This window comes from Malaya genurostris, chromosome 3, assembly GCF_030247185.1.
Source record: "Malaya genurostris strain Urasoe2022 chromosome 3, Malgen_1.1, whole genome shotgun sequence".
NCBI classification, from domain to species: Eukaryota; Metazoa; Arthropoda; class Insecta; order Diptera; family Culicidae; genus Malaya; species Malaya genurostris.
In genome coordinates, this window is record NC_080572.1 from 98,608,283 (window position 1) to 98,632,820 (window position 24,538).

General features: G+C 39.4%; 2 protein-coding genes and 2 long non-coding RNA genes across 4 annotated transcripts; 2 read left to right on the plus strand and 2 right to left on the minus strand.

Annotated features, from left to right (window-relative positions):
• Window positions 1-107: 107 nt before the first annotated feature.
• LOC131436251 (uncharacterized) lies at window positions 108-1,286 on the plus strand. The gene is made up of 3 exons (XR_009230602.1): window positions 108-563; window positions 849-1,105; window positions 1,165-1,286. It is a non-coding gene; the product is annotated as an uncharacterized LOC131436251 (long non-coding RNA).
• Window positions 1,287-1,293: 7 nt separating this feature from the next.
• LOC131436250 (uncharacterized) lies at window positions 1,294-1,994 on the minus strand. Its single transcript, XR_009230601.1, has 3 exons — window positions 1,865-1,994; window positions 1,505-1,733; window positions 1,294-1,442 (listed from the first exon to the last, which is right to left on the minus strand). It is a non-coding gene; the product is annotated as an uncharacterized LOC131436250 (long non-coding RNA).
• A 1,128-nt stretch (window positions 1,995-3,122) lies between these two features.
• Window positions 3,123-5,300, plus strand: LOC131437637 (probable very-long-chain enoyl-CoA reductase art-1). Its single transcript, XM_058607111.1, has 5 exons — window positions 3,123-3,266; window positions 3,334-3,692; window positions 4,331-4,547; window positions 4,603-4,718; window positions 4,779-5,300. The coding sequence occupies exons 1-5, from the start codon at window positions 3,261-3,263 to the stop codon at window positions 4,981-4,983; spliced, it is 903 nt and encodes a 300-aa protein (XP_058463094.1). The 5' UTR covers window positions 3,123-3,260; the 3' UTR covers window positions 4,984-5,300.
• A 5,419-nt stretch (window positions 5,301-10,719) lies between these two features.
• LOC131436957 (exportin-2) lies at window positions 10,720-14,340 on the minus strand. Its single transcript, XM_058605966.1, has 7 exons — window positions 14,074-14,340; window positions 13,852-14,003; window positions 12,123-13,774; window positions 11,974-12,065; window positions 11,574-11,880; window positions 11,350-11,517; window positions 10,720-11,289 (listed from the first exon to the last, which is right to left on the minus strand). Exons 1-7 carry the CDS (start codon window positions 14,156-14,158, stop codon window positions 10,827-10,829), a joined length of 2,919 nt encoding a protein of 972 aa, XP_058461949.1. The 5' UTR covers window positions 14,159-14,340; the 3' UTR covers window positions 10,720-10,826.
• Between the last annotated feature and the right edge of the window lie 10,198 nt (window positions 14,341-24,538).

Genomic DNA, 24,538 nt, shown 5'->3' on the forward strand with positions numbered 1-24,538 from the left:
ATCGACCAGTTGAGAAAACGATGAATACCTTATGATTAAAAAAGAACCGGAATTTTCATTTTAAATTTCCCGCGCTTGTCCAATCGGTAAACTTTTATTCTCTCAACGTTGGCAACACTTTTATACACATTCTGTCAAATTTTGACGCATATCGTACGATTAGTTTTTGTTTGGCGTCTATACAAAGAAGTTGAAAAATTTTCGTGTGACGATTTTTATAATGGATGAAAATTTAGAACAACGTGCGTGCATCAAATTTTGTGTTGCAAATGGATTTAGGTGTTCCGAAACGTTGAAAATGTTAGAAAAGGCCTTTTGTGAATCGTGTCTAGGAAAAACACAGGCATACGAGTGGTATAAACGCTTCGAAGGTGATCGTACAAGCTTGGATCATGTATACATATACATGTATACATGTGTATAGCTTACGAAAGTCTATTCGCGACTACGAAGTTAAGTTTGACAGCTTATGTGTGTGAAGTGGAAGTAAACAAGCAAAAGAAAAAAGTGATAAATTTTCAAACGTACCGTTTTCTTCGATTTTAGTTTTACTGTTTGAATTGGTAAGTACCAGTGATTCTTAAAATCTTCGAAGATACTAATTCAGTTGATGAGTATAAAAAAATCGCTTTGTGTGATGTCTATTTTCCCATGTAAAAACAAGTGATCGGTATGCGAAAAAAAGTAAACATAATTTCAGAACAATATTCATGAATGAAAATCTACTGCTTTTTTTGAAAATTCTTTGAATTGTATTGAAACAGCATGTTTTCTATTTGTGTTGAAGTTTTTTTGTCGAAGTGCTAACTTTAAATGTGAAAATAATGCATTTTTCGATTCATCTTCAGGAGCCTTCAAAAGGTTTTACGTGCACTGTGTTGATGAATTTGTCGGAAGTTTTTAGCTACGCTGCCGGAGGAATCCGTTCGGATATGGATGGATTTGGCTTATTTTCGACTTGTCTACAGTCATCCTCTAAGTGTCGAGCCGCATACAATAAAAGTTTACACTAGCAGTTAACGCTCTGCTTGGTTATTTGCATGTATTTGCAAAACTAGTGAAGGAAAATGCAAACATGTGATAGCTGTTTGGATCATTGATGGAGGTTTGTTTTTTTTTAATCCGTGTTCCAGATCACAAAATTATTATTTTTATTTGTTACAGAAACTCGACTCAATAGAACGGTTAACATCCAACGAGATTAAAACGAGCGGCGGTCGGATATTCCGAACCGATAACATCATGTTTGAAGGACATTTGGCATTTGTTCATTAACTACATTTTATTGTCAGATGAATAAATGTAATAAATACATAAATATATAAGTTTATAAATTGACGACACGCATTGACGAAATTACAGCTCAACTCCTTAGTAGGGACAGGAAGCAGCGGGTACAGAAGAAGTCCTCAGAATTACTCGCATAGTTGGGAGGTTCAAACCTGAGAACAGAATACGAATTACAGTTGTGTGAATTTGAGCTAGAACAATATTCAATACTTACTGGGGGGAACACAATTTATTGCCAGAGAAATGTAAATTGCACCCAAGTATTTTTCGTTGACTCGATTCTGAATCATTGAATCCATATTACGTATCGTTTATTTTACTTGTTTGGGAGGGATTGAATCGATATACTAAATCTGGAACATAACACTGTTCTTATCTGAATTACAAACACTGTCATGAAATGTTTTTGCAAGCCCATTCGAGCAACTTTTCATATCCATGACCTACAATATTCAAAGAAAAAAATTCTTAAATAAATCTCAATTACCTTCCTCTGTATTGTAATGCACTGGATTGCCGCATTAGAATAACTAAGAATAGTTGTTTGATCATAAAATTTCAAATATAGTCTTACCTATGCGGATTACTAGTGCCGGAAGTGGAGTTTTTTCCCGCTTTTTACTCACGAAATACCAGCAATGATGTACCGCAAAATAAGTTTTAATAACTAAATAGAAGTCGTTTAATCTTTTTAGTACTTCAACCACAGACTAACAGACATGACAGTATAAGTAAATTCTTATAAAAACAATTTTTCGTGATGCACTAGTTCCACCTATATTGTACTGCGCGAACTATTTACTATCGGTACACCCCTTGTGTTACGTAAAAGATTTTTTACTAGTTGGTTTCCCCTCGTTTGTCAACACCGATCAGCTGCTTGCAGGGATGCCTGATTTCATCAAAATTTTTGAAAATGAATCGTCACAATAAATTATTGGATTACGTTGATAATATATTTAACTTTTTCGCGATGTTGGAAGGTAACCATTTATTTGACTCAACGTTGTTCATCTAGACTATTTTTTATTGTGTTGGTAGTTTTCACCCGAAATTAAGTGGCGGCAGACCAGAAGCAAGTAAATATTGTAACAAAACGGAGGATGAGAAGTAGGCATAATTCTGTATATAGTTTTGGCAATATGTATTAAATTTGTATCCTGCATGAAATTCGCATGGACGTATACAAATCAATACATTACAGGTAATTCTGCATGAATGGCAACTCTGTTGGTAAATGAAAAAAATAAACACAGTATAGATGACAGACAGGATGTTTTTAATAGAGTAACGTGGCGCCATCATGACACATGTGAGTACTGTCCCAAATAAAGAAATATTCGAAATGACCGTTAAAATGATTGAAGAATCTAATTTGAGTGTCCTGTCTGTTAGTCTGTGCTTCAACGCTGAAAAAATCAAATGAGCAAACAGAGAATTAACTAATTTTACTTGAGTGAAAAAGTACCCTGCTTTGTTTACATTTACTTCACACACAGATTAAACTTTCATAGATAGCAGCACCTTTCTTTCTAGGTCGCGAATATATACATTCCGCAATGTATGATTATGAGTCAAAAATGTTTTTACCTTCGTGTAAGATTGAACCCACAACAAACTTTGACTTTGGCTCGCACACATTCTAATTTCGTATATGAATAGATCTGTGCACTCTGCATCGGTGTGAGTAAGAGAGACGTCAAATTGTTCAATACGAATGTGATCTTACTAATTTCGGAGTAACTTTTTCTAGGCGTGCGTATCTTTATTTTCGCAGTGTAGTGTGTAAAATTGTTAACTTATTGTGTGCATTTTTTGTGACCGTGTATGACGTCAAAGTAACTTTCGTCACGAAAGCTTCGTGTGGCTCGTTCACTTGAAAGTCTAGTAAAGTAGAAAACAGTTGTTTTACGTTTGAGGAGCTTGTCGTTCAACTAATCTGTATTGTACAGTTATACTTAGTTGCAAAAATGGAAGTAAGTCTAACTAAACATTTTAGTTTATTACACCGACTGTATGATTATTTGTTTTCTTTAATTATAGATTGAAATTTTGAATGCTAATAATTCGAAATCACTTGGAAAATGTCGAGTGAAGAGTGATACTACCATCAAAGCACTAAAGAATGAAGTACAAAATCTAAAGAAGTCGCTCACAGTCCATCGGCAAGCGTTACGATTAGAACCTCGCGGTAAAACATTGAAGGATGCGGACACGTTGCAATCCCTCAATGTTGTTGCCGGTGGCAAAATATACGTGCGTGATTTGGGACCACAAATTAGCTGGAAGGGGGTCTTTCTTGCCGAATACGCAGGACCTATTTTTGTCTACTTAATCTTCTATCAACGTCCCTCGTTGATCTACGGACCTGCCGCCTCTAGTCCTATGAGTTTAACGGCCAAGTAAGTACATGGTATACGTTTCTACAAGTAAATTATGAAAGTCATGCTTATCGTATTGACAAGTAAGCAAAGGTGACGTAAAATGCTAGTGATATACATACATAAAACGCAGGTCGGGAGTATTTATGCATTGATTATTATGTACATTTTAAATAACGTGTTTTGCCTTTATCCAACATTCGCTATCGAAATAGTTTGTAAAAAGTGTTCGTAATAGCAGACGAATCAATAAGAGTTTTTCAAGACCTGAACAGTTTTAGAAAACTAATTTTGCGTTATACAGATATGCATCCAGTTGATTGTTTTATTCGCATGATTCGTGAAGGAGCACAAAACAAAGTTTACGTGGTTAATCAGTTTTCGTCGTCCGTCATTACATTATTTTTCGAAGCAGCTATGCTTCACTTTATACCTTTTCGAACTCATCGCTATACCTAATTTGTTAAGCACACGCAGTGGTATAACAAATACCTATGAAAATGAAGACCCGGTCTTGTTTATTTGATATAATATTTCCATGATTGCTAAACGTGCAAAGGTCATCATAATCTGCCGGCCTAGGTTAAATTTTCTAAAAGCTTCAATGATTTTCGAAAATTTCATGTATTTAACATTTTATTTTGTTTATAATATTTCAGCATCGCTGCGGCCTGTTGGGTAGCTCACTACGCCAAACGTATTCTGGAAACATTGTTCGTGCATCGTTTCTCACATGCCACCATGCCACTGCGTAACCTCTTTAAGAACTGCTCATACTACTGGGCCTTCGCTGGCTACGTAGCGTACCATGTGAATCATCCACTGTTCACAGAACCGAGTACTGCTGTTCTATACGCCGGATTGGGTGCATTCATCGTAAGTTTAATTTAATAAATAATCAGTTTGAATAGCATATTTCAAATCATCACAGGTTAGCGAACTCGGAAATTTGTCCATTCACGTATTGTTGAGAAATCTTCGACCGGTCGGATCCACTGTTCGTAAGATTCCGCTTCCAGATAGTAATCCGTTAACGCAACTGTTCAAGTAAGTAACTTTTATATCCCTTAAACGCGCTTCTCACCGAACTACATTTACCATTAACAGTTTTGTCTCTTGTCCGAACTATACGTATGAGTTTTTCTCCTGGCTGTCATTCTCACTGATGACCACGTGTGTGCCGGCTCTGATGTTCGCAGCCGCTGGCATGTACCAAATGACCGTGTGGGCTATAGGCAAACATAAAAACTACAAAAAAGAATTCAAGGACTATCCCAAAGCTAGAAAAGCAATCCTTCCGTTCGTCATTTAAGTGTGTACAAGCTGTAGGTATTGGGTTCAAACTGTCGAGCATTCAATATGTTTCTGCTCATGCATTTTGACAATTGTTTTCTTTATTAACGAGATCGAATGCTCAATATTTTGTTAGTCATGACATTGTCATTATTTAGGTGGTTTAACAGCAATATAGTGAGAGATTTAATTTTTGGAGATGGCCTTGTAGTGGTGGTTTAATAATTTAAATAAAAATTGTACTCGTAAGTATGCACTGTATTGAGACAGTGACAACATAAAAAGGTAGTGTTCAATGCAAATTTGAATTCTGAATAAACCATTCCTTAAATTATATTACATAATTTTCGTAAAAGCAATACATAAAAGTCTACATGTGTTTTACAACATGACTGAGATTACACTTATACAAATTGTTTTTTTTTGCACACTTTCACAATTATGATATTATGCAAAACTACTATGATTTAAGAGCAACAAGTTACATTTGTTGGTAAATCACCCACTCTACTCAAATCGAGATTACAAAATTCATTAGAATGTATCGATGCCCTGTTTACTTAAAAATGATCGTACGAGAAATGAAAGATGTATCCGAAATAGTTTTCCCTTCTCAAAACCCAATTCTATACAATTTATCATCTGAAAGGCATTACTTCTATATGTGGTTTCCTTTTTTTCCTCTTATCGGTAAAATTTTCTCGCCTAATCGGGAACCAATCGATTTCACAGCTTTTAACCTAATTACCAAATTAATTGTTATCTATGCAAAAATGCAAACGAGAAACCGAATTTCCTTCCTAGTTCACATATCATAAGACAAAATTGTGATATTTTCACATTAGATACTAGTGATGAATTACATAAGGCGAATAATTATAGCATACATAGATTATTAATTATTATTAATTTCTAAGTAAACGAAACCGTTACACATGTATAAACAAATTAGAACGATTCTAAACCGAACAGAAGTAATACGTACGTAAGTCGATCGAGTGATGTTCGAAAATTTAACAACTCGAACGAATGATATTCGAGTTCATACCCAAATCGAACGGAATGCAGAATGGAAATTGCACATTTGATCGGAATATTTCGAATCGATCGACGTACAGAATAGGGATGATAATCACCCCTATTCTGTATTCTGTAATCGAATCGAATTTTGTCGAACGAATGTAAAAATTTGCATTCTCGAATTCGATCTAGTGAAGCTTTTGTATGGAAAACTCGAATTCGTTCGAGCTACAGAATGCCAAATTTCGTATTCGATCGAAACAATCCGATTCGAATGAAATACAGATTCGGGGTGAATAGCTTTTAAACAAGCCATCTTTGAGAAAATTGAGTGGTAAAAAACGTCACTTATACCATTATATCTCCGGAATCAGAAGTGACAGCCTTTAGATCTTTTAATTTGGTTACAATAGTAGCTTTCAAACTATCCTAAGCTTATTAAAATTGACTTCTCTGAGGAAAATTAGTAGCAAAACACCACGCGTTTTGTTGGTTATGCCAATTATACTATTATATCTCCGGAATTAGAAGTGACAGCCATTTGATCAATCGTCCAATAGTAGCTTTCAAACGAGCCTAAGCATGTTAAAATTGGTTCAGCCATTTCCGAGGAAATTGAGCCGTAAAAAAAGCCTTGAAAACTCCACGCACATACATACATACACATCTAATCAAAGACATCTTTATTTATTTACAATCAACAGACACACTTTGGTCCTAATGATAATTCCTAATAATATTCAGAAAATGTGTACGTATTCTGCTTCGTGACACATTGAAATCATACCCAGATGAAACGCGGTTGAACGATCTCTGTAAACCAATAATAGAACCGTTTGCGCAATAGTTGGTACGTCGTATAGGAAGTCGAAGAAAAGCACTGTTGCGGAGAGCTCTGGGTCGCACATTAATATTAACTTCGTTGAGCAAAACGGGACAGTCGATCCTACCTTCGAATATATCTGCTATTTTCAAAGCGCGTGATAATTCCCGTTGCACTTGTAATGTGTCGAGACCGATTAATAACCCGCGACTTCCATAACTAGGTAGGCTGCGTCTTATAAGTTGCGGATGATGTGATAGATCTTGACATCATCAGCAAACGATAAGCGAGGACCTTCCAACATTGAAGTACAGTAAAAATATTAACGGTCCGAGATGACTTCCTTGTGGTATTCCGGATGATGCGAGAAACCGGAAGTATGATCGTCAATTTTAACTGCTAAAAGACGATTCCTAAGATATGACTGCAACCAACAAAGAATGTTCGAACTGAATCCAAGTCTGTCCAATTTAGCAACCGTGATGTCGTGGTTTATTATATCGATAGCGGAGGAAAGATCTGTATAGATAACGTCCGTTTGTAAACCGTTAGACATTGCATAACATTAGAGATTGTCTGCACAGCAGCATTGACAACATCGTTGTCGAGAAGTCGGTCATATTGGTGCAATCGGTTCTACTAAAATTATAGCAGATGATTTCCGTTGGAATGCAGGCGTTCTGTAAGCGATTCGAATCGAGCACGATATGTAATGGAGGATGATGACGAACAGAGTTCACCAGAGGGAACGGTGAAGCACTAATTTTTGGTGTAACATCTTCTCTACTTGAAAAGCAAAGATCCAACATCCGGCTGTTTTCATAAACGACAGGATCCGACTGTCGAAGAAGGTTCAGGTTGGAGCCGTCGAGCAAGATTGTAATGCCAATGTGGAAAGTGGAGAACGCCGGATCAGGAAAGAAGAAGCCACCGGAACTTGTCTGCAATTTTATGCTGGAAAAGTTGAAGTCTACAACCAAGACTTCATCTACGGGTAGTACATGAGTGGAATAAATTTCTTGCAACGACTGTATGTGTGCATTGAGTAGCGGTAGATCGCGGCATCGGTCCGGAGGGAGAGGTAGAGGGAAAAATTGACCAGTTTCAAACGCACCCAAACCTGCTCGACGCATTTACCATATGCGGTTTCGATCAATTGCGCCTTCAAACGACGATGCACTGCGATAAGCACCCCGCTTCCAATAGTTTTTGAGTTATTTAAGGGGCTGCGATCGGTACGGAAGACTTCGTATTCGGATCCAAAACCTTGAACGGATAGCGTATAATCACTGAGCCACGTCTCCGAAAGAGCGATGATGTCGAAGCAATCATCCGAGCAAGGCAGCATATAGTCGTTGATGTGCATGTCCTTGCCTCCAACGTTCTGGTAGTACAAGTGCAGCGGTTTACTAGATTGATCGTGCGATGGATAATTGCCGTTTGGGATGGTTTGGAAGACCCCTTCCGTGCTCCCACTCACAGGGCCGGAACGACTGGTGACCGCTGGCTGCAATAGCTCGACTATGGGGAACGTATCAGGGGCTTCCATGGTGCGAACATCGGTGCATCCCGGTATCCGATTCAGAACGAGAGGACATCTATTAGCGCGAGAGAGATCAGCACTTGGAAAGGACGGAATATGCATATACTTACCGAGATGAGACATTTGGAAGACTCTTTCACCACACCCATGCACAGGACCAGGACGACTGGAGAACGCTGGCTGTTGTGGCACGACTGTGGCGAGGGGTTCGAGAGCTTCCAAAATATCAACTTCAGTGCGTCCCGGTGTGGTTCCGTTCTGCTCTCATAACGTTTGCCGGGGCGGTGTTCTCATCAAACGGAGCGGGCTGGGTGTTACTTCGTCTACATTCATAACGGTGCTGCATGCATTTTCGTCGGAAATTGGTAAAGAAATATCGATTGGAGGATACCAGATGTTCTGCTTTTTGTTGTCTTCGAACTCACGAAACTAAACACCTTGTGGCCAGGTGTCGGGATTAGGAGCCGCTTCCCGAAATTTGGGCAGTATCCCAAATTTGAAGGAGACAAAGCTCAAACTATTTACGTCGACATCTTTTTTCACCAGCGGGATGACCGTGACATCTTCGCTGCACTGTAAACCATCTCTTGTTAGCTGCGAGACCATCTCCTTACTAACGCTGGGGTGAAAACGTGATAAGTAGATCCATACGAGGGAGCAGGGCGTTGGAACTGTAGCGGTATTACAGTTATCCGATGGTTTCCGGTAACCTTTCAAAGTTTTACTTGGCTCAGAACTATCTTCCCGACGACGCTTCGCATTGGGACCAAACCCGTGGGGCTTGGACGGCAGCGGCGACGAAACAGGCATTTTGCGCGAGAGACAATATATTTGCTGGCTGTACTTTTTAATTTAGGCCTTCAGCTCAGCAAAAATCGATTCTGTTCTCTCTGCGATAGATGCAAATGCGCAAAGTTTTATCAGTTTACAACACTCATCGCATATCCAAAACAGGTTGGGATTTTCGTCCAAACCGTGTTGAGTTTTGCACATTTCATATGTACCAAATGATGGCAAAAACCCGAACACTCAACGAAATCTTCCTCCGATTTTACAGTTTTGGCACAACGATCACAAGCATTAGCCATAGTGAATAAATCACAGGATGCCGACAGTGAAATCCAGATGGCGCTTCGGTCGGGTGAGAAAGAGCGTGGAACTGACTATCCTGATAAAACGATATCTTCGATAGGCGACACTTTGCGATACGGTAGCAAAAAAAGCGGCAACGAAACTGACCGAAAAACACCACAAATTATCTTTACTCCACCACGACAAAAAAAAACTGTCCAATTCTTGTCGAGACTACGAGTAACGCAGGGAATAAAATAGAATAAAAACCACAATAAATCAATAAAAAGTGCTTAGTGCGTCGATCACACAAACAATGGCAAGATATTACATTTCACGAACAAATAGCAAGTAACATACATTTTGGGAGGCATGGTGCCCTCAGGCGAGTCCGCATCGAATCTCGCACATAGAAGTAGGGGAGAGAAATGTCAAATTCGTGCACGCCAAACTTGCCTGAGGACGTCATGCTCGCAAAAAGGATGTTGCCAATAATTTGTTCGGGAAATTTGAGAGCAGGATATCTTGTTAATATGATGTCTTTGATAGAAGTAGAATGGATTACCGACGGAAATTTGGCGTTTCATTTACTTCGAAATTTTCGAAAATAAGTTGTGTTTAAAGTTTCGCTATTGTTCATTGAAACCGAAATTTTGGAAATCAATGGAACTGAATTATCTATCATAAAAATCCCACTAAGTAATTCTAAATTTTACGCTTTAACTCAATTTAATGGCTTTTTTTAGACATCAAATTCGAAACTTGACATCATCTCAACATCACGACCCCTTTTTTAATTCAAATTTCAGGTTTACAGCTTGAATCACACGATTGATTTAAACACTTTCACACATTCCATTCAAATCTCATAACACCGACAATGACGCTTCGATCGTTTAATTTTGGATGGTAAACTCATAGTTTCCGTCGCTTGAACATTTTTTAGTATCGCGAATCGGTATTATTCAATAAATAACACTTTTAACTAACCAACACTCACTTGCCACAGCTGCACTATTATTCAAACTAATTGATTCGACCAATTACTTTACTATAAGTTGATTTGATACACATTGAAATTCGACTTTTTTGAAAGCAACACTTAGGCACCGCATGGTACTCCCAGTGATGCCCATTTTTAAGTATTGGCTCGATAGGCCTGAAAAGTCACCACTTGTTACTGAACACCCAGCTTGACAATTTAAATTTAACTCATATTGCTAAAATGCATTAAAAAAAGTATTGGCTTAGATCTCTTTAGGGCATTTTCTGTGTTGATAAATTTGAATGCTTCGACATAAAAAAGTAACACCTGGTAGCTTTATTTCTTTAGACATGTAGTTGGCTTGAACAAAAAAAGTCACATTTAAATGGTGCAACATCATAGTTAGTGAGAGGACATTGTTTATGCAATTTGCACTCCATTTTGGGCACAGTACTTTTGAAGTACCTCTCGATGGGCATCTGGTAGAGTGGAAACTAGAAGGCCAATTCTACCATGATTACTTTGTGCTAGTTTACTTAGATGCTGAACTAGAAACTGGCGAGTGTTGGCAACGTCGGGCAATGGGTCGATTGGTTTGGCTTGGGCGAAATTGAGTTGTGAATAGGCGGCCTGGTATCCCGGAACGTCTTCAATTTCAATAAATGTATCTCCCTCGCTGGTCGTCTCATCTGGAGGAAGCTCGAATATCTGGATTACTGTTTGCAGCAGCTGTGGCCAAAACTTCACGTACTGATCCGAAATCATTTCCGGTGCTTCGCACAGCAATTTCGTTATGCCAACTGAAACAATTTTCTGTTCCAATTCACCTGACACCTTGTTGATATCGGGGATGAAAATTCGCTCGATTACCATTCCGAACATACTAAAATTATGACCGATTATAAAGCATTAAAGAAAAATAGTCTCAAAATATTCGCCTTACGATGACTGAATGTTGTCGATTATCTGTATGAGTGATTGCGCTCCAATTTTTGCCGCATATAGACACAGGAACACAATGAAACTTCGTACAAACTTTGTAGTCTTTGTAGAGCTCAAACGCTGGAAAAGGAGAGAGAAAATTTGGCGCATGCTTTGCCCTAATTCTTCCCTGAAATTATGATTTGTGAAAAAACATTGATCCAGTAGCTGACAAACAGATCTTACGCTGGATAATGTAGCAGAAGATTCTGCATTAGGTAGAACCCTTCGTGATCGTTGTTTTTAGATGCAATCATCTTTTGGAACACGCCGAGGACTCCATTCAGCTTACCATCGGCACTGATTTGCGGTGACGCTTGCCGAACGAATGCACAAAGCAGTCGAATCAGTGGAGTTACGTTTCCTGGTCTTTCCCAAAGCGCCGGCGCTAGGAGACAAGGAAACAATGATAAGTAGGTGTCCGGTATGGCTCGATGACCTTCTCGAATCTCGAGAAACAGTGACAGCATTTGAAACACGTACGGCATGAACTCTGTAACAATGATCATAGTTATTAAGCTCGAAGTTATTTCTTCAAGACTACGATTAATTCATTATTAGTATGTTTCAATAGTCAAATACTTGCCGAGGACATCATTCTGCAAAATGCCTTGAAATACCGGAAACAATGCCTCTTCAAATGACGTTACGGCATTGGGATCTGCTTTACACACAAGCCTGCAAAAAAAACAGAAATTAACAGCCTTTTAAAATGAAACATTCTCTTTAGCGTACTTGACAGAGAGTGATAGAGTTTCAAATAGGTAGTGATTAAAATGCGGTTTCGATGGATTCTTCGACACAACGGTTAATATTTCCGTTAACCGAGGAAGAACGACGATCATGAAAGACAAGGATGTCTCCTGCAGTGTGTTCAGTGTCCTCATGATGCACTTCATGATGTATTCGTTTTCGTTGGAACCTTGCACGGTGAAGGCAGCAAATAGTCCAGTGATCAGTTCTGCACTAAGTGGAGCCAAAATCTCTTTTGTAACAATGGGTTTGCCATCCGGACCTTTCATGATAAGAATTTTATCAATTGCACATGCAGCATAGCTGTGTACGACTACATTTCCAGCAGTCAAGTGTTTCGCCACCAATGGCAATGTGGCCACAATGATTTGTGGTCCGAGGATCGTTCGGAATGTCATGATGAATTTCAGAGCATCGGCTTTCAGGACCGGTAATTCATTCACATCAGCTCGCTCCAGCTCTGGTATGATTTGTTGCTGTGTGAACTGCGGTAGCGGCACCAACTCTGAGGTTTGCGTCACACCGAGTTTTTGAGTTTGACCCTTAGAAGCCATGGATGTAACCAAATATATAGCAGTGTCTTTAGTCTTCCAGTTATTAACCGGATTTTCGGCGTATCGAGCCAACAAGACTTGTAAATATTGACCGAAAATTTCGATAATCTTCGATTCAAAGTTTTGAGAAAGTGTCTTTACTAAGTCACAAGCGGCCCTTCGCCGTGTCTCTACGTCCGATCCTTCAATATCTCTGCGAATATATTCCTCCGGGTTGTCTTCAAAAAGCTCTTCATCTGAAACGCGGAAATCCATGTTCGGTATAATAACCTTTTCACAAATACTGGCAAGTACATTGGGATCCTCGAACAAGTGTCTGTAGTGACTCCGATCGGCGACCGTACTTAGGAAATTCAGCGCATTTGAAACAAGCGTGTCATATTTTGTTTGGATACCGGTGTTAACCAATAATTCCCACACAGCCGTTACAAACTGAGGCATGTAAGGTCCAAATTCCTCATCATATTTTTGGGCATATAGACAAAGATTTTCACAAATTTGCGATCGCAGGAGTTCTAAAACTCCAGCATCTTCATCATCGGATGTTTTCAAACATGGGATGTCTACCGTCAGCATAGCGTGGAATGCTTTCATCCACGTCTCCATGTTATCCTCGAAAAACTCAGGTAAATCTTGCGAATTCAGTGAGTAGAAAACCTTGCAAACAAGTACCAAAGAGCCGTAGATTATCTTCAATGCTTCTTCGTTGTTTGCATGTGCTTCCGCTAGTGTTAGCGTGGCTTGCAGCAAGTCCGTCAACGGCTTTGCGAGCTTATCCAATACGAATTTAATTTCCTCCCATAGCTGCTGTGATTTGAATTCATAACGATAACGTTTAAACAAAGAATGGGCGGTTTGCAGAACTCCGTTTATAATATTGAAATCACCAGTAGCGAATTTTTCAATCATTTCATCCATCAGCTGTGGCCATTTAAGCGGGAAATCGTATTTGCCGATGATGCTAACTGCATCACTCAATTGCTTTTGTATCGACAGTGGAGATTTTAGCATTAGCGGCACGATCAATGTTTTGATGCCATTTCGGTCCGATTCTGCCACCTTGTCGGGACCATCGTTGTCCTGCAAATATAACAAACAAAATTAATATTTATCAGCATATATATTGTATATGATTTATTACCACTAAGGCTACTCACCAAATGATATCCCCAGTTCCGTTTGACAAAATTTTTAAATGCAATCGCTGCTGCTACACGAATTGTAATGTCCACTTGTGAACGATCAATTAGATGTAGGCATAATAAAGGATAGTTTTGACTTATTTCGATACTTTCTATAAATCGTTCAGCTGATCAAAAACAAAAGAATTCATTATTTCAAAAAGTTGTAACATAACCTTTCTACTGGAGAATACTAACCGGGTCGACGTACTTCAGGATCAGGACTCAATGTTTGCTGCAAATAATTAGCAAGACGCTCGAAATTATTTTCATTAATTTCCATGATGCTGTACAGTATTCTATAAGACTGTTTTTGTACACTGGATACCAGTAATTGTTTTAAGTAACAGCAAGACGCCTTTTATTTTTAAACAAGTTTCGCAAATCGAATAAATTTATACTGCTTTAATTTACGTTTTCGCAAAAAGCTACATTGAAAAAAAAATCGGCGGTTGATGAATGACAGTTCGGCAAGCCGATGTGCGAAAAATGACATATTAGTTATACCACTTGTCACAGCTGTTTCGGAAAAACTGTACGATGATTATAGATTACTTAGTTTCAAGTATTTTGTACTCAATAGCTGCCCTTACACGAGACAATATTATTGTCAATCCAAAGTATTGTCAATACCGTCAATCCAATTGACTTGATAACTTGAGTCCGCATTTTTCGAGAAAATCAAGCGTTTGGAGATTCAAATATTGCAAATGAATATTAAAATATAGAGAGAAGACATTATTGCACATATTTAACAGTTTCTCTCTGGAGAGAAAGTATTGTTGGATTGATGAGCAGTTTTGATTTTTTTTGACAATATTTTCGTCAATCCAATGAAGTTTCCATTACACGATCAAAAGTATTGTCAATACTCCTTGTATTGACAATAATATTGTCTCGTGTAAGGGCTGCTAATAAAGAGGTTGCGTGCTGGAACACAGCCACAGATCACGATGTAGAGCTAACACTGGTGGCGAGATAGGTCAAAGTTCACTGTGTTTGTAAATTTCTCACGAAATTACGTATGACGCTGAGATCGACGGAAATAAACATCGAATCAAAACATGACTGAAAATTCTACTTCAGAACTAATATGTAGTATTTTAGAATATGTAGAAATATATTATGGTAACAGTTACTATATAAAGGGCCAACCTGACCATGCGAGTATAGTGGTTTTCAGCCGACTATTAAATCAGATGATTTCAACAATAGTCAAGTTCATGTTTACTATAAATGGTATCGGCTCTAGAATGGTAATATTGAACAGTATATTGTATGAATAACTAATACGATTGAGATGGTTAGGCTAACTATGACCGAATCTTAATTTACATTGTAGTTTTTGCTATAACCAAAGCCATGGTATTTTTGACATTTCACTTCTAGTTATTTCAAAACTTAAGGCAATGGTTTAAGAACTATTCACACATATCCGGTCCGGTTCAGTGCCGGCACGACACCGTGCACGGATACTGATATTATTTCAGTGCAGCTCGCCGTCAGTGTAGCGTCCGTCCGGTAAACTCAAATTCGTCGTCACCGATATTTTTTATTTTCACTGAAGTCGGTATATCATTGCATTGGTTGTGCCGTAACGGAAACAGCACAAAAACGGAACGAAAGGGTTCCGATAAAAAAAGAACACTGATGGCGCACTGAAGACACTTTCACTGAACCGCCACGGAACTGAAATGTGTGAATAGTCCTATATTCAACAATGCTGAAGATCTGTAAAACATGAGCTAATGTTAAAAAGTTTTATAAATTTTAATTCTAGAACAAGAACAACAAAATAGTTTAATTGAATTCTATTTTATTTTTGCATCAATTCAAATGATGATGTGCCTGGTGAAATATTGATTATCAACGTAGACACGGAGCAGCATTGCTTGGTTGCAACTGTTGATCCCAGGCTCTGTTCTGTGAAGTTTTTCCTGAAGCAGGAATGGGCAGCATGGAAGAAATTGATAGCCAAGTCCAGATGCAAACTTCAATACCCACCTGCCATATGTTGTTATTTTTTCCGTCGGATTCGAGCGATTTGAATCCGGGTGTTCGGTATATATCCAGTAAACACCTCTTTGTATCAACTTCCAGTAGATCAAAGCTACAATTTTATTTATTCTTAGAACAGGTTTTGATTACTAAATTCATACATACGATTTTGTGTTCCTGTTAATTTTCCTCCTGCAGATATCTTCCCTATAACCGAACCTCGGTACCTTATTCTTTCAATCAAATTCCTACCGGTCGATCCGTACGGCGCCAAATGGATCCGCTAACCTCAACACACGTAGCTTTCTAAATACGATTGGTTTAGGTTAAGTTTAAAGTTCGATAATAATTCATTTTTAATACCTGGTAAGATAGGTTTATTTAATTTCAATTTCACCCACTAATTTTCATCTATTCTTCACTACCTTATTTCTTTGCTTATAGCGTACCTTCTTTGCTATCAACGTGATCTTTTTACTCCATCAAATTTTTACTTTTTTATATCCTGTCACTGACGTTTCTATCTCTTCTATTTTACTTCCGTCTATTCTGCTGTCAAATTTGCTTATACTGCTACTTGGAGTCGGCCGTGATGTCAGAGCAAACTTCGATGTCTCTTCTTACAATTCCCCGGCCCGTAATTCTGATCCGGAATCACTGTTCGGTTCAGGGTTACCAGAACCTATCTCTAGTACAGCTAGATTCGTTGTTGCTCTTTTGTATAGGCCATTTTTGGTGCGAACCCATGCCTGACGAATTCGTCCATCACGTGCCAAGATAACCTCCTCAACTATACCGCGAATCCAAGACTTCCTGTTGCTGCCTTCAACTACGTAGACCAGGTCTCCTACCCTCAGAGGCCTCGATTCTTCGAACCACTTACTGCATTGGTTTATCGACGGAATGTATTCTTTAATCCAACGTTTCCATAGCTCAGTTGCGAGCTGTTGGGATCGCTTATACGTGTCTCGGAGAGCTTCCGCAGCATTCGGGATACTTGGAGTAGCGAAAGTATCGTTGAAAGTAACTCCTCGTAAAAAATGGTTAGGAGTAAGCGCATCTACACACTCTTGAGATACATAAGTAAGAGGACGCGTGTTAATTATGTCCTCAGCTTCGATTAATGAAGTTAGTAACGTTTCATCAGTCTACCTTCCACCGTCGTTGAACACAATCAACATATCTTTAACTGAGCGAACTAGACGCTCCCATACTCCGCCCATATGGGGAGCAGCTGGTGGGTTGAAAGTCCATTTAGTTTTTGAACTTGTTAGTTCTTCGGCACAATCGATTCCGATTTCATGAACAGTATTAACTAGCTCCTTGCTAGCTCCGCGTAAATTGGTACCATTATCGGAAAAGAACTCAAGTGGAGCCCCTCGTCGGCATATGAATCGCCTTATGGCCATTAAACACGCCTGTGTTGTTAATCCGTGCGCGACTTCTAAATGTACTGCTCGGACAACTAAGCAAGTGAATAATACGGCCCATCGTTTTTCTTTCCGTCGACCAACGGTCACTTCAAATGGTCCGAGATAGTCAATTCCGACGAAGCTAAATGGACGCAGATTTGGTGTAATTCTTTGTACTGGGAGCGGGGCCATCCTGGGGGTCTGTGCTCGGTTGCGATTAACTTTACACCAAGGACACGAGGAAGAAACTTTCCAGATTAACGAATTGATTTTCGCTATGTAAAACCGTTGCTTCAACTCGTTTTTCACTGCATCTCGATACCCGTGCCCGAATTTCTCATGGTAATGCTGAACCAGCAATTTGGTAACCAGATGTTCATGCGGTAAAATAATTGGGAACCTCATATCGAACGGAAGAAACTCCGCCTGTTCGGCTCGTCCTTCCATACGAATCATATTGTCTTCGTCTATAAATGGTGTAATTTTATACAACGTGCTGGATTTTTCAATAGGAAGCCATTGATTAGAAGGACAATCTTTGTTTCGTAACAAAATTTTTAATTCTTTCATGTATGAATCCGCCTGCGCAATCTTTACTAGGCATCGCTCTGCCTTTTGATATTCTTCTTGTTTTAAAGGTATCTGCACTGAGAGAATGTTATATTTAGTAAGAAACTTCTTTTGTCGGTCCGTAGCCTTCCGGGTTTCAACTGGTAAACCCTGCGCCTTTCTGGTGCAGTTTGACACAAACCGGTATACCGATGCTATAGTCCGCACTAGCACCGTCCATTTGGAAAATCGGCGACAATCCACTATAGCTTGCTGCACGACAACATCAATGTGTGAATAGTCCTATATTCAACAATGCTGAAGATCTGTAAAACATGAGCTAATGTTAAAAAGTTTTATAAATTTTAATTCTAGAACAAGAACAACAAAATAGTTTAATTGAATTCTATTTTATTTTTGCATCAATTCAAATGATGATGTGCCTGGTGAAATATTGATTATCAACGTAGACACGGAGCAGCATTGCTTGGTTGCAACTGTTGATCCCAGGCTCTGTTCTGTGAAGTTTTTCCTGAAGCAGGAATGGGCAGCATGGAAGAAATTGATAGCCAAGTCCAGATGCAAACTTCAATACCCACCTGCCATATGTTGTTATTTTTTCCGTCGGATTCGAGCGATTTGAATCCGGGTGTTCGGTATATATCCAGTAAACACCTCTTTGTATCAACTTCCAGTAGATCAAAGCTACAATTTTATTTATTCTTAGAACAGGTTTTGATTACTAAATTCATACATACGATTTTGTGTTCCTGTTAATTTTCCTCCTGCAGATATCTTCCCTATAACCGAACCTCGGTACCTTATTCTTTCAATCAAATTCCTACCGGTCGATCCGTACGGCGCCAAATGGATCCGCTAACCTCAACACACGTAGCTTTCTAAATACGATTGGTTTAGGTTAAGTTTAAAGTTCGATAATAATTCATTTTTAATACCTGGTAAGATAGGTTTATTTAATTTCAATTTCACCCACTAATTTTCATCTATTCTTCACTACCTTATTTCTTTGCTTATAGCGTACCTTCTTTGCTATCAACGTGATCTTTTTACTCCATCAAATTTTTACTTTTTTATATCCTGTCACTGACGTTTCTATCTCTTCTATTTTACTTCCGTCTATTCTGCTGTCAAATTTGCTTATACTGCTACTTGGAGTCGGCCGTGATGTCAGAGCAAACTTCGATGTCTCTTCTTACAATTCCCCGGCCCGTAATTCTGATCCGGAATCACTGTTCGGTTCAGGGTTACCAGAACCTATCTCTAGTACAGCTAGATTCGTTGTTGCTCTTTTGTATAGGCCATTTTTGGTGCGAACCCATGCCTGACGAATTCGTCCATCACGTGCCAAGATAACCTCCTCAACTATACCGCGAATCCAAGACTTCCTGTTGCTGCCTTCAACTACGTAGACCAGGTCTCCTACCCTCAGAGGCCTCGATTCTTCGAACCACTTACTGCATTGGTTTATCGACGGAATGTATTCTTTAATCCAACGTTTCCATAGCTCAGTTGCGAGCTGTTGGGATCGCTTATACGTGTCTCGGAGAGCTTCCGCAGCATTCGGGATACTTGGAGTAGCGAAAGTATCGTTGAAAGTAACTCCTCGTAAAAAATGGTTAGGAGTAAGCGCATCTACACACTCTTGAGATACATAAGTAAGAGGACGCGTGTTAATTATGTCCTCAGCTTCGATTAATGAAGTTAGTAACGTTTCATCAGTCTACCTTCCACCGTCGTTGAACACAATCAACATATCTTTAACTGAGCGAACTAGACGCTCCCATACTCCGCCCATATGGGGAGCAGCTGGTGGGTTGAAAGTCCATTTAGTTTTTGAACTTGTTAGTTCTTCGGCACAATCGATTCCGATTTCATGAACAGTATTAACTAGCTCCTTGCTAGCTCCGCGTAAATTGGTACCATTATCGGAAAAGAACTCAAGTGGAGCCCCTCGTCGGCATATGAATCGCCTTATGGCCATTAAACACGCCTGTGTTGTTAATCCGTGCGCGACTTCTAAATGTACTGCTCGGACAACTAAGCAAGTGAATAATACGGCCCATCGTTTTTCTTTCCGTCGACCAACGGTCACTTCAAATGGTCCGAGATAGTCAATTCCGACGAAGCTAAATGGACGCAGATTTGGTGTAATTCTTTGTACTGGGAGCGGGGCCATCCTGGGGGTCTGTGCTCGGTTGCGATTAACTTTACACCAAGGACACGAGGAAGAAACTTTCCAGATTAACGAATTGATTTTCGCTATGTAAAACCGTTGCTTCAACTCGTTTTTCACTGCATCTCGATACCCGTGCCCGAATTTCTCATGGTAATGCTGAACCAGCAATTTGGTAACCAGATGTTCATGCGGTAAAATAATTGGGAACCTCATATCGAACGGAAGAAACTCCGCCTGTTCGGCTCGTCCTTCCATACGAATCATATTGTCTTCGTCTATAAATGGTGTAATTTTATACAACGTGCTGGATTTTTCAATAGGAAGCCATTGATTAGAAGGACAATCTTTGTTTCGTAACAAAATTTTTAATTCTTTCATGTATGAATCCGCCTGCGCAATCTTTACTAGGCATCGCTCTGCCTTTTGATATTCTTCTTGTTTTAAAGGTATCTGCACTGAGAGAATGTTATATTTAGTAAGAAACTTCTTTTGTCGGTCCGTAGCCTTCCGGGTTTCAACTGGTAAACCCTGCGCCTTTCTGGTGCAGTTTGACACAAACCGGTATACCGATGCTATAGTCCGCACTAGCACCGTCCATTTGGAAAATCGGCGACAATCCACTATAGCTTGCTGCACGACAACATCATGCAACAGTAGATGAGTTCGCAGCTCTTCGGTTGTATTTACTGGAGGTAACGCTGACATTTTCCATTCCTCTCGTATAAACGATGGTGCTTGCACCCAGGAACTACCGGAAAACAGATTTAATTTCCGATTCCACTTAGTCAGCTGATCCGCCACGTTGATCTTTGTTGGTACCCAGTGCCAGTCATGTAAGTTTGTCAAACTAAGAATCTCACCGATTCGAAATCCAACGAATTGTTTGTACCTTCGTTGGTCTGACCGTATCCACGATAGAACCGTTTGCGAATCTGTCCAAAAGAACTGCTTTCCTATTTTTAGATTGTGATTTTCTTGTACTGTTCGAGCAAGACGAGCACCTAAGACTGCTCCTTGAAGCTCCAATCGCGGGATCGATAACGGTTTCAGTGGTGCCACTTTGGCACGACTCATTACCAGAGGACAAACAACTTTACCGTTTATAATTGCGCGAAAATAAGCCACGCATCCGTAAGCAAGCTCACTAGCGTCCGTGAATATATGGAGCTGTAAGTCTTCAATCTCATGAGACTTAGCATTACCAAAATAGCATCGTGGAACTTTGAACCGTTCAACATCTAATAGTAAGTTTGACCATTCTACCCATTTACAAAATTGCACATCATCGATTTTGTCGTCCCACTCGCAGCCCGATCTCCAGATATCCTGTAACAATATTTTACCTAGCACGGTAAATGGTGACAATAGACCCAACGGGTCGAAAAGAGACATGACGCAACTTAGAACCATTCTCTTTGTGGGTCGGTCGTTATTCTGAAGAATTGCGCCAAATCCATGGTTAGTAGTGAATGTGAACACGTCTGCGTTGGGTTCCCAAATTATTCCCAAAACTCTCTCATACTCTGTGACTTTATCCCGATTAAAATGTACTGTAGAATTTTCGTTTACTTCTCCTAGCTCGCTCAAGAATGTTTTTGAGTTTGAAACCCAGTTTCTAATTCGGAAACCTCCTTGAGAGAGAATGTATTTAACTTCCTTTGCGCGTTGGATCGCTTCCTCTGGTGTATCCATACTATCGTAATAGTCGTCAACATAGTGACGGTCGACAATAGCAGCGACTGCACCCGGGTATTTATCTGCAAATTGCCTAGCATTTAGATTTTTTACAAATTGAGCCGAGCACGGCGAGCAAGTCGATCCGAACGTCAAAACATCCATGACGTACACCGACGGTTCTGCATAAGCACTCATGCGAAACAGGAAGCGTTGTGCCGATTTATCCTCCGATCTAACTCGAATTTGATGGTACATTTCTTCTACACACTTAAATTTTTTAGCTGAGTCTCGGCAAAAAAATGCCGAGATTCGCACAGCCGAGTAATCAGCAATCATCTCGGCAAAAATAAAATTACTGAGCGTCTCGGCATCCTAAAATTTGACAAACGTCAAATATTGCCGAAATCGTCAGCATAAGATTTACTGTTTGCTCAGTGAAACGTTCACTGAATATTCGGCAATCCAATAAAACGAAAAAATGAAAAAAATAAATTACCGAATCATCAGTAATTAAAAATCTAGTCAATTAATTTTGTTTGTATTTTCTCAACATTATAAACACGCCATTCAGGATAAAAAATTCATTTTATTACAACTTAAAGGAGGCTTACAAATTTGTTGCCAGTAGTGCTTAAAGCCTACCTGAAAACATGTAGCATAAATAAAAAGCGGCGTTTCCAGATGCGGCCACCTCGAGTCGAGCTGGAAATATGAAAATAAAAATATATATTGATTTTTGGCTTACAAAAATGTTCAATATTTAATGATGCATATACGGTATTGTTCAAAAAATAAACTTACTTTGATCTATTGAATTATTCCATGCATTGGGTTATTTTTTCGCATACCCTTCAAAGTTTTGTCTCGAGAACGCTTTGAGCCCCGTGTTGGGTGTTTTTCCCTTATAATCGCGAGTGCTCTGATAAAGTCGCTTTTTATAAAGCGAAACATGTCACTATATTTATTCAATATTTTTACTTGCAAGTGGTTCTACGCTTCTTCGAAGATTATCCATTTTTTCACTCGAGAATTTTCTTAGAAAATAATCGCACAATGCGAAGCGAAAATGTAACGCGGCAATAAATGACAGCTGTCGTGCTGAATCTCGGAAACAGCTAGCGCATATTCCGAAATCTCGGCAAACGTCTCTGCTGATGTCGGCATATCTGTTGTTTACTGATAAATTCAGCAAGCAATTATGCCAAATTTCAGCAAAGTGAAGCATTTTACCGAAATATCAGTGAATGCATTTAACGAAGCTCAGAAACATGCGTATTGATTACTGAGCAATCAGCAAATTTACGTGTTGCTGATCAGTTTCGGCATTTTATTATGCCGAGCTCAAGAAATGGTTTTAAGTGTGTATGTCTCCCCCGAATGCGATCGGTTTCTCCCGAAAGCGACAGACCTTTCCCGGCTTCCGGGGGTTCAGAACAACGTTTAATGGCAGGTACCATATGTTCGACTGTGGTGTATCAAAAAGTTCTTCGCTGGTGGCTTTGTGGGCGTAGCCTTTGACTTGGTACTGATTTATTTGCTTATATACATTTTCTTTCAGCATTTGATCATTTTCGAGTTTTCGTTCGAGCGCTTTCATACGTCTAAGGGCCATTTGGTAGCCATCCGGAAATTGCCGTTCTTCACTACGCCATAGTAGTCCGGTCTCGAAGCGATTACCTACACGCTTTGTCGTTTTTGTCAAGATCAGTTGCGCTCTTTTATTCTCTTCTGAATCTAGTTCAACGAAAAACGCATAGTTTTGCTCCTCGAGTACGTATTGAGATCGCATCATATCGTGTAGCTCTTGGTTGCTAGCTGGTCTAGTTAGATGAAAATTGAGAAAGGTCTCGACTCTGGGCTTCTCCCTTTCTGGACCATACACTGTCCAACCTAACACTGAACGAACAGCAATTGGTTCACCTGGTTTGCCGATACAAGATTCTAACGGTGCAAAAAAATGTAAATTGTCTAAACCTATCAATATGGTAGGTACATTCGACGAGTGCTCGCTGACGGATAATCCGGTAAGATGGGAGTATCGTTTTGCAACTTCCGTGAACCGTACACTCTGTTTCGGCAGTTCCAGCTTGGCAACAGTTCTTACGTTTTCTAAAGAAAACTTATGATCCGATTCAATTGCAGACAACATCAATTGTATGCGACGGGAACCATTTTCATGGCGTTTAACATCACCCGTCCACGAGATGATCAATGGCTCACATTCTCCTTTTATTTTCAATTCCTTAGCTATTTTTTCATCTACTAGTGTACTAGACGATCCTTCATCCAAGAAAGCTAGTGTTTCAAACGATATCTTCCCAGCGTGGAGAACAACTGGAACTATTCGGAAAATCACTGAGGATTGAACATTGTGGGCGTTACATCCTATTTCCATTAGCTGAACGGATTCTTCGCGTCTATGCAGAAGGGGATGATGATTTCCTTTGCAGTTTTGAACTGTACACTTCAAACTGAATTTGCACTTACTTTTTCCGTGACTGTTTAAGCAGAGACAGCAAAGTTTCAGTTTTTCTACTACATTCAGTCGATCACTTAAGCTCATTCTCTTGAAGTCATCGCAAAATCTAACTTTGTGCTCGCTACTTTTACAGACCCAGCATGTTCGGCTCATATTCATACTATGAGACTCGTTTCCAGGTTTGTACGTAGGGCTATTATGAAGATGAACAAATTCATTTCTCCTAGGTTTTTCTTTACTTCTGCCGACTGGTTCATTAAGAGGTAAAAACTCAGAAATTTCAGAGACATCTGACACTATATCAGTCATAAAATCAGTAAATATCCGAAGTGGAGTATCGATTTTACCACG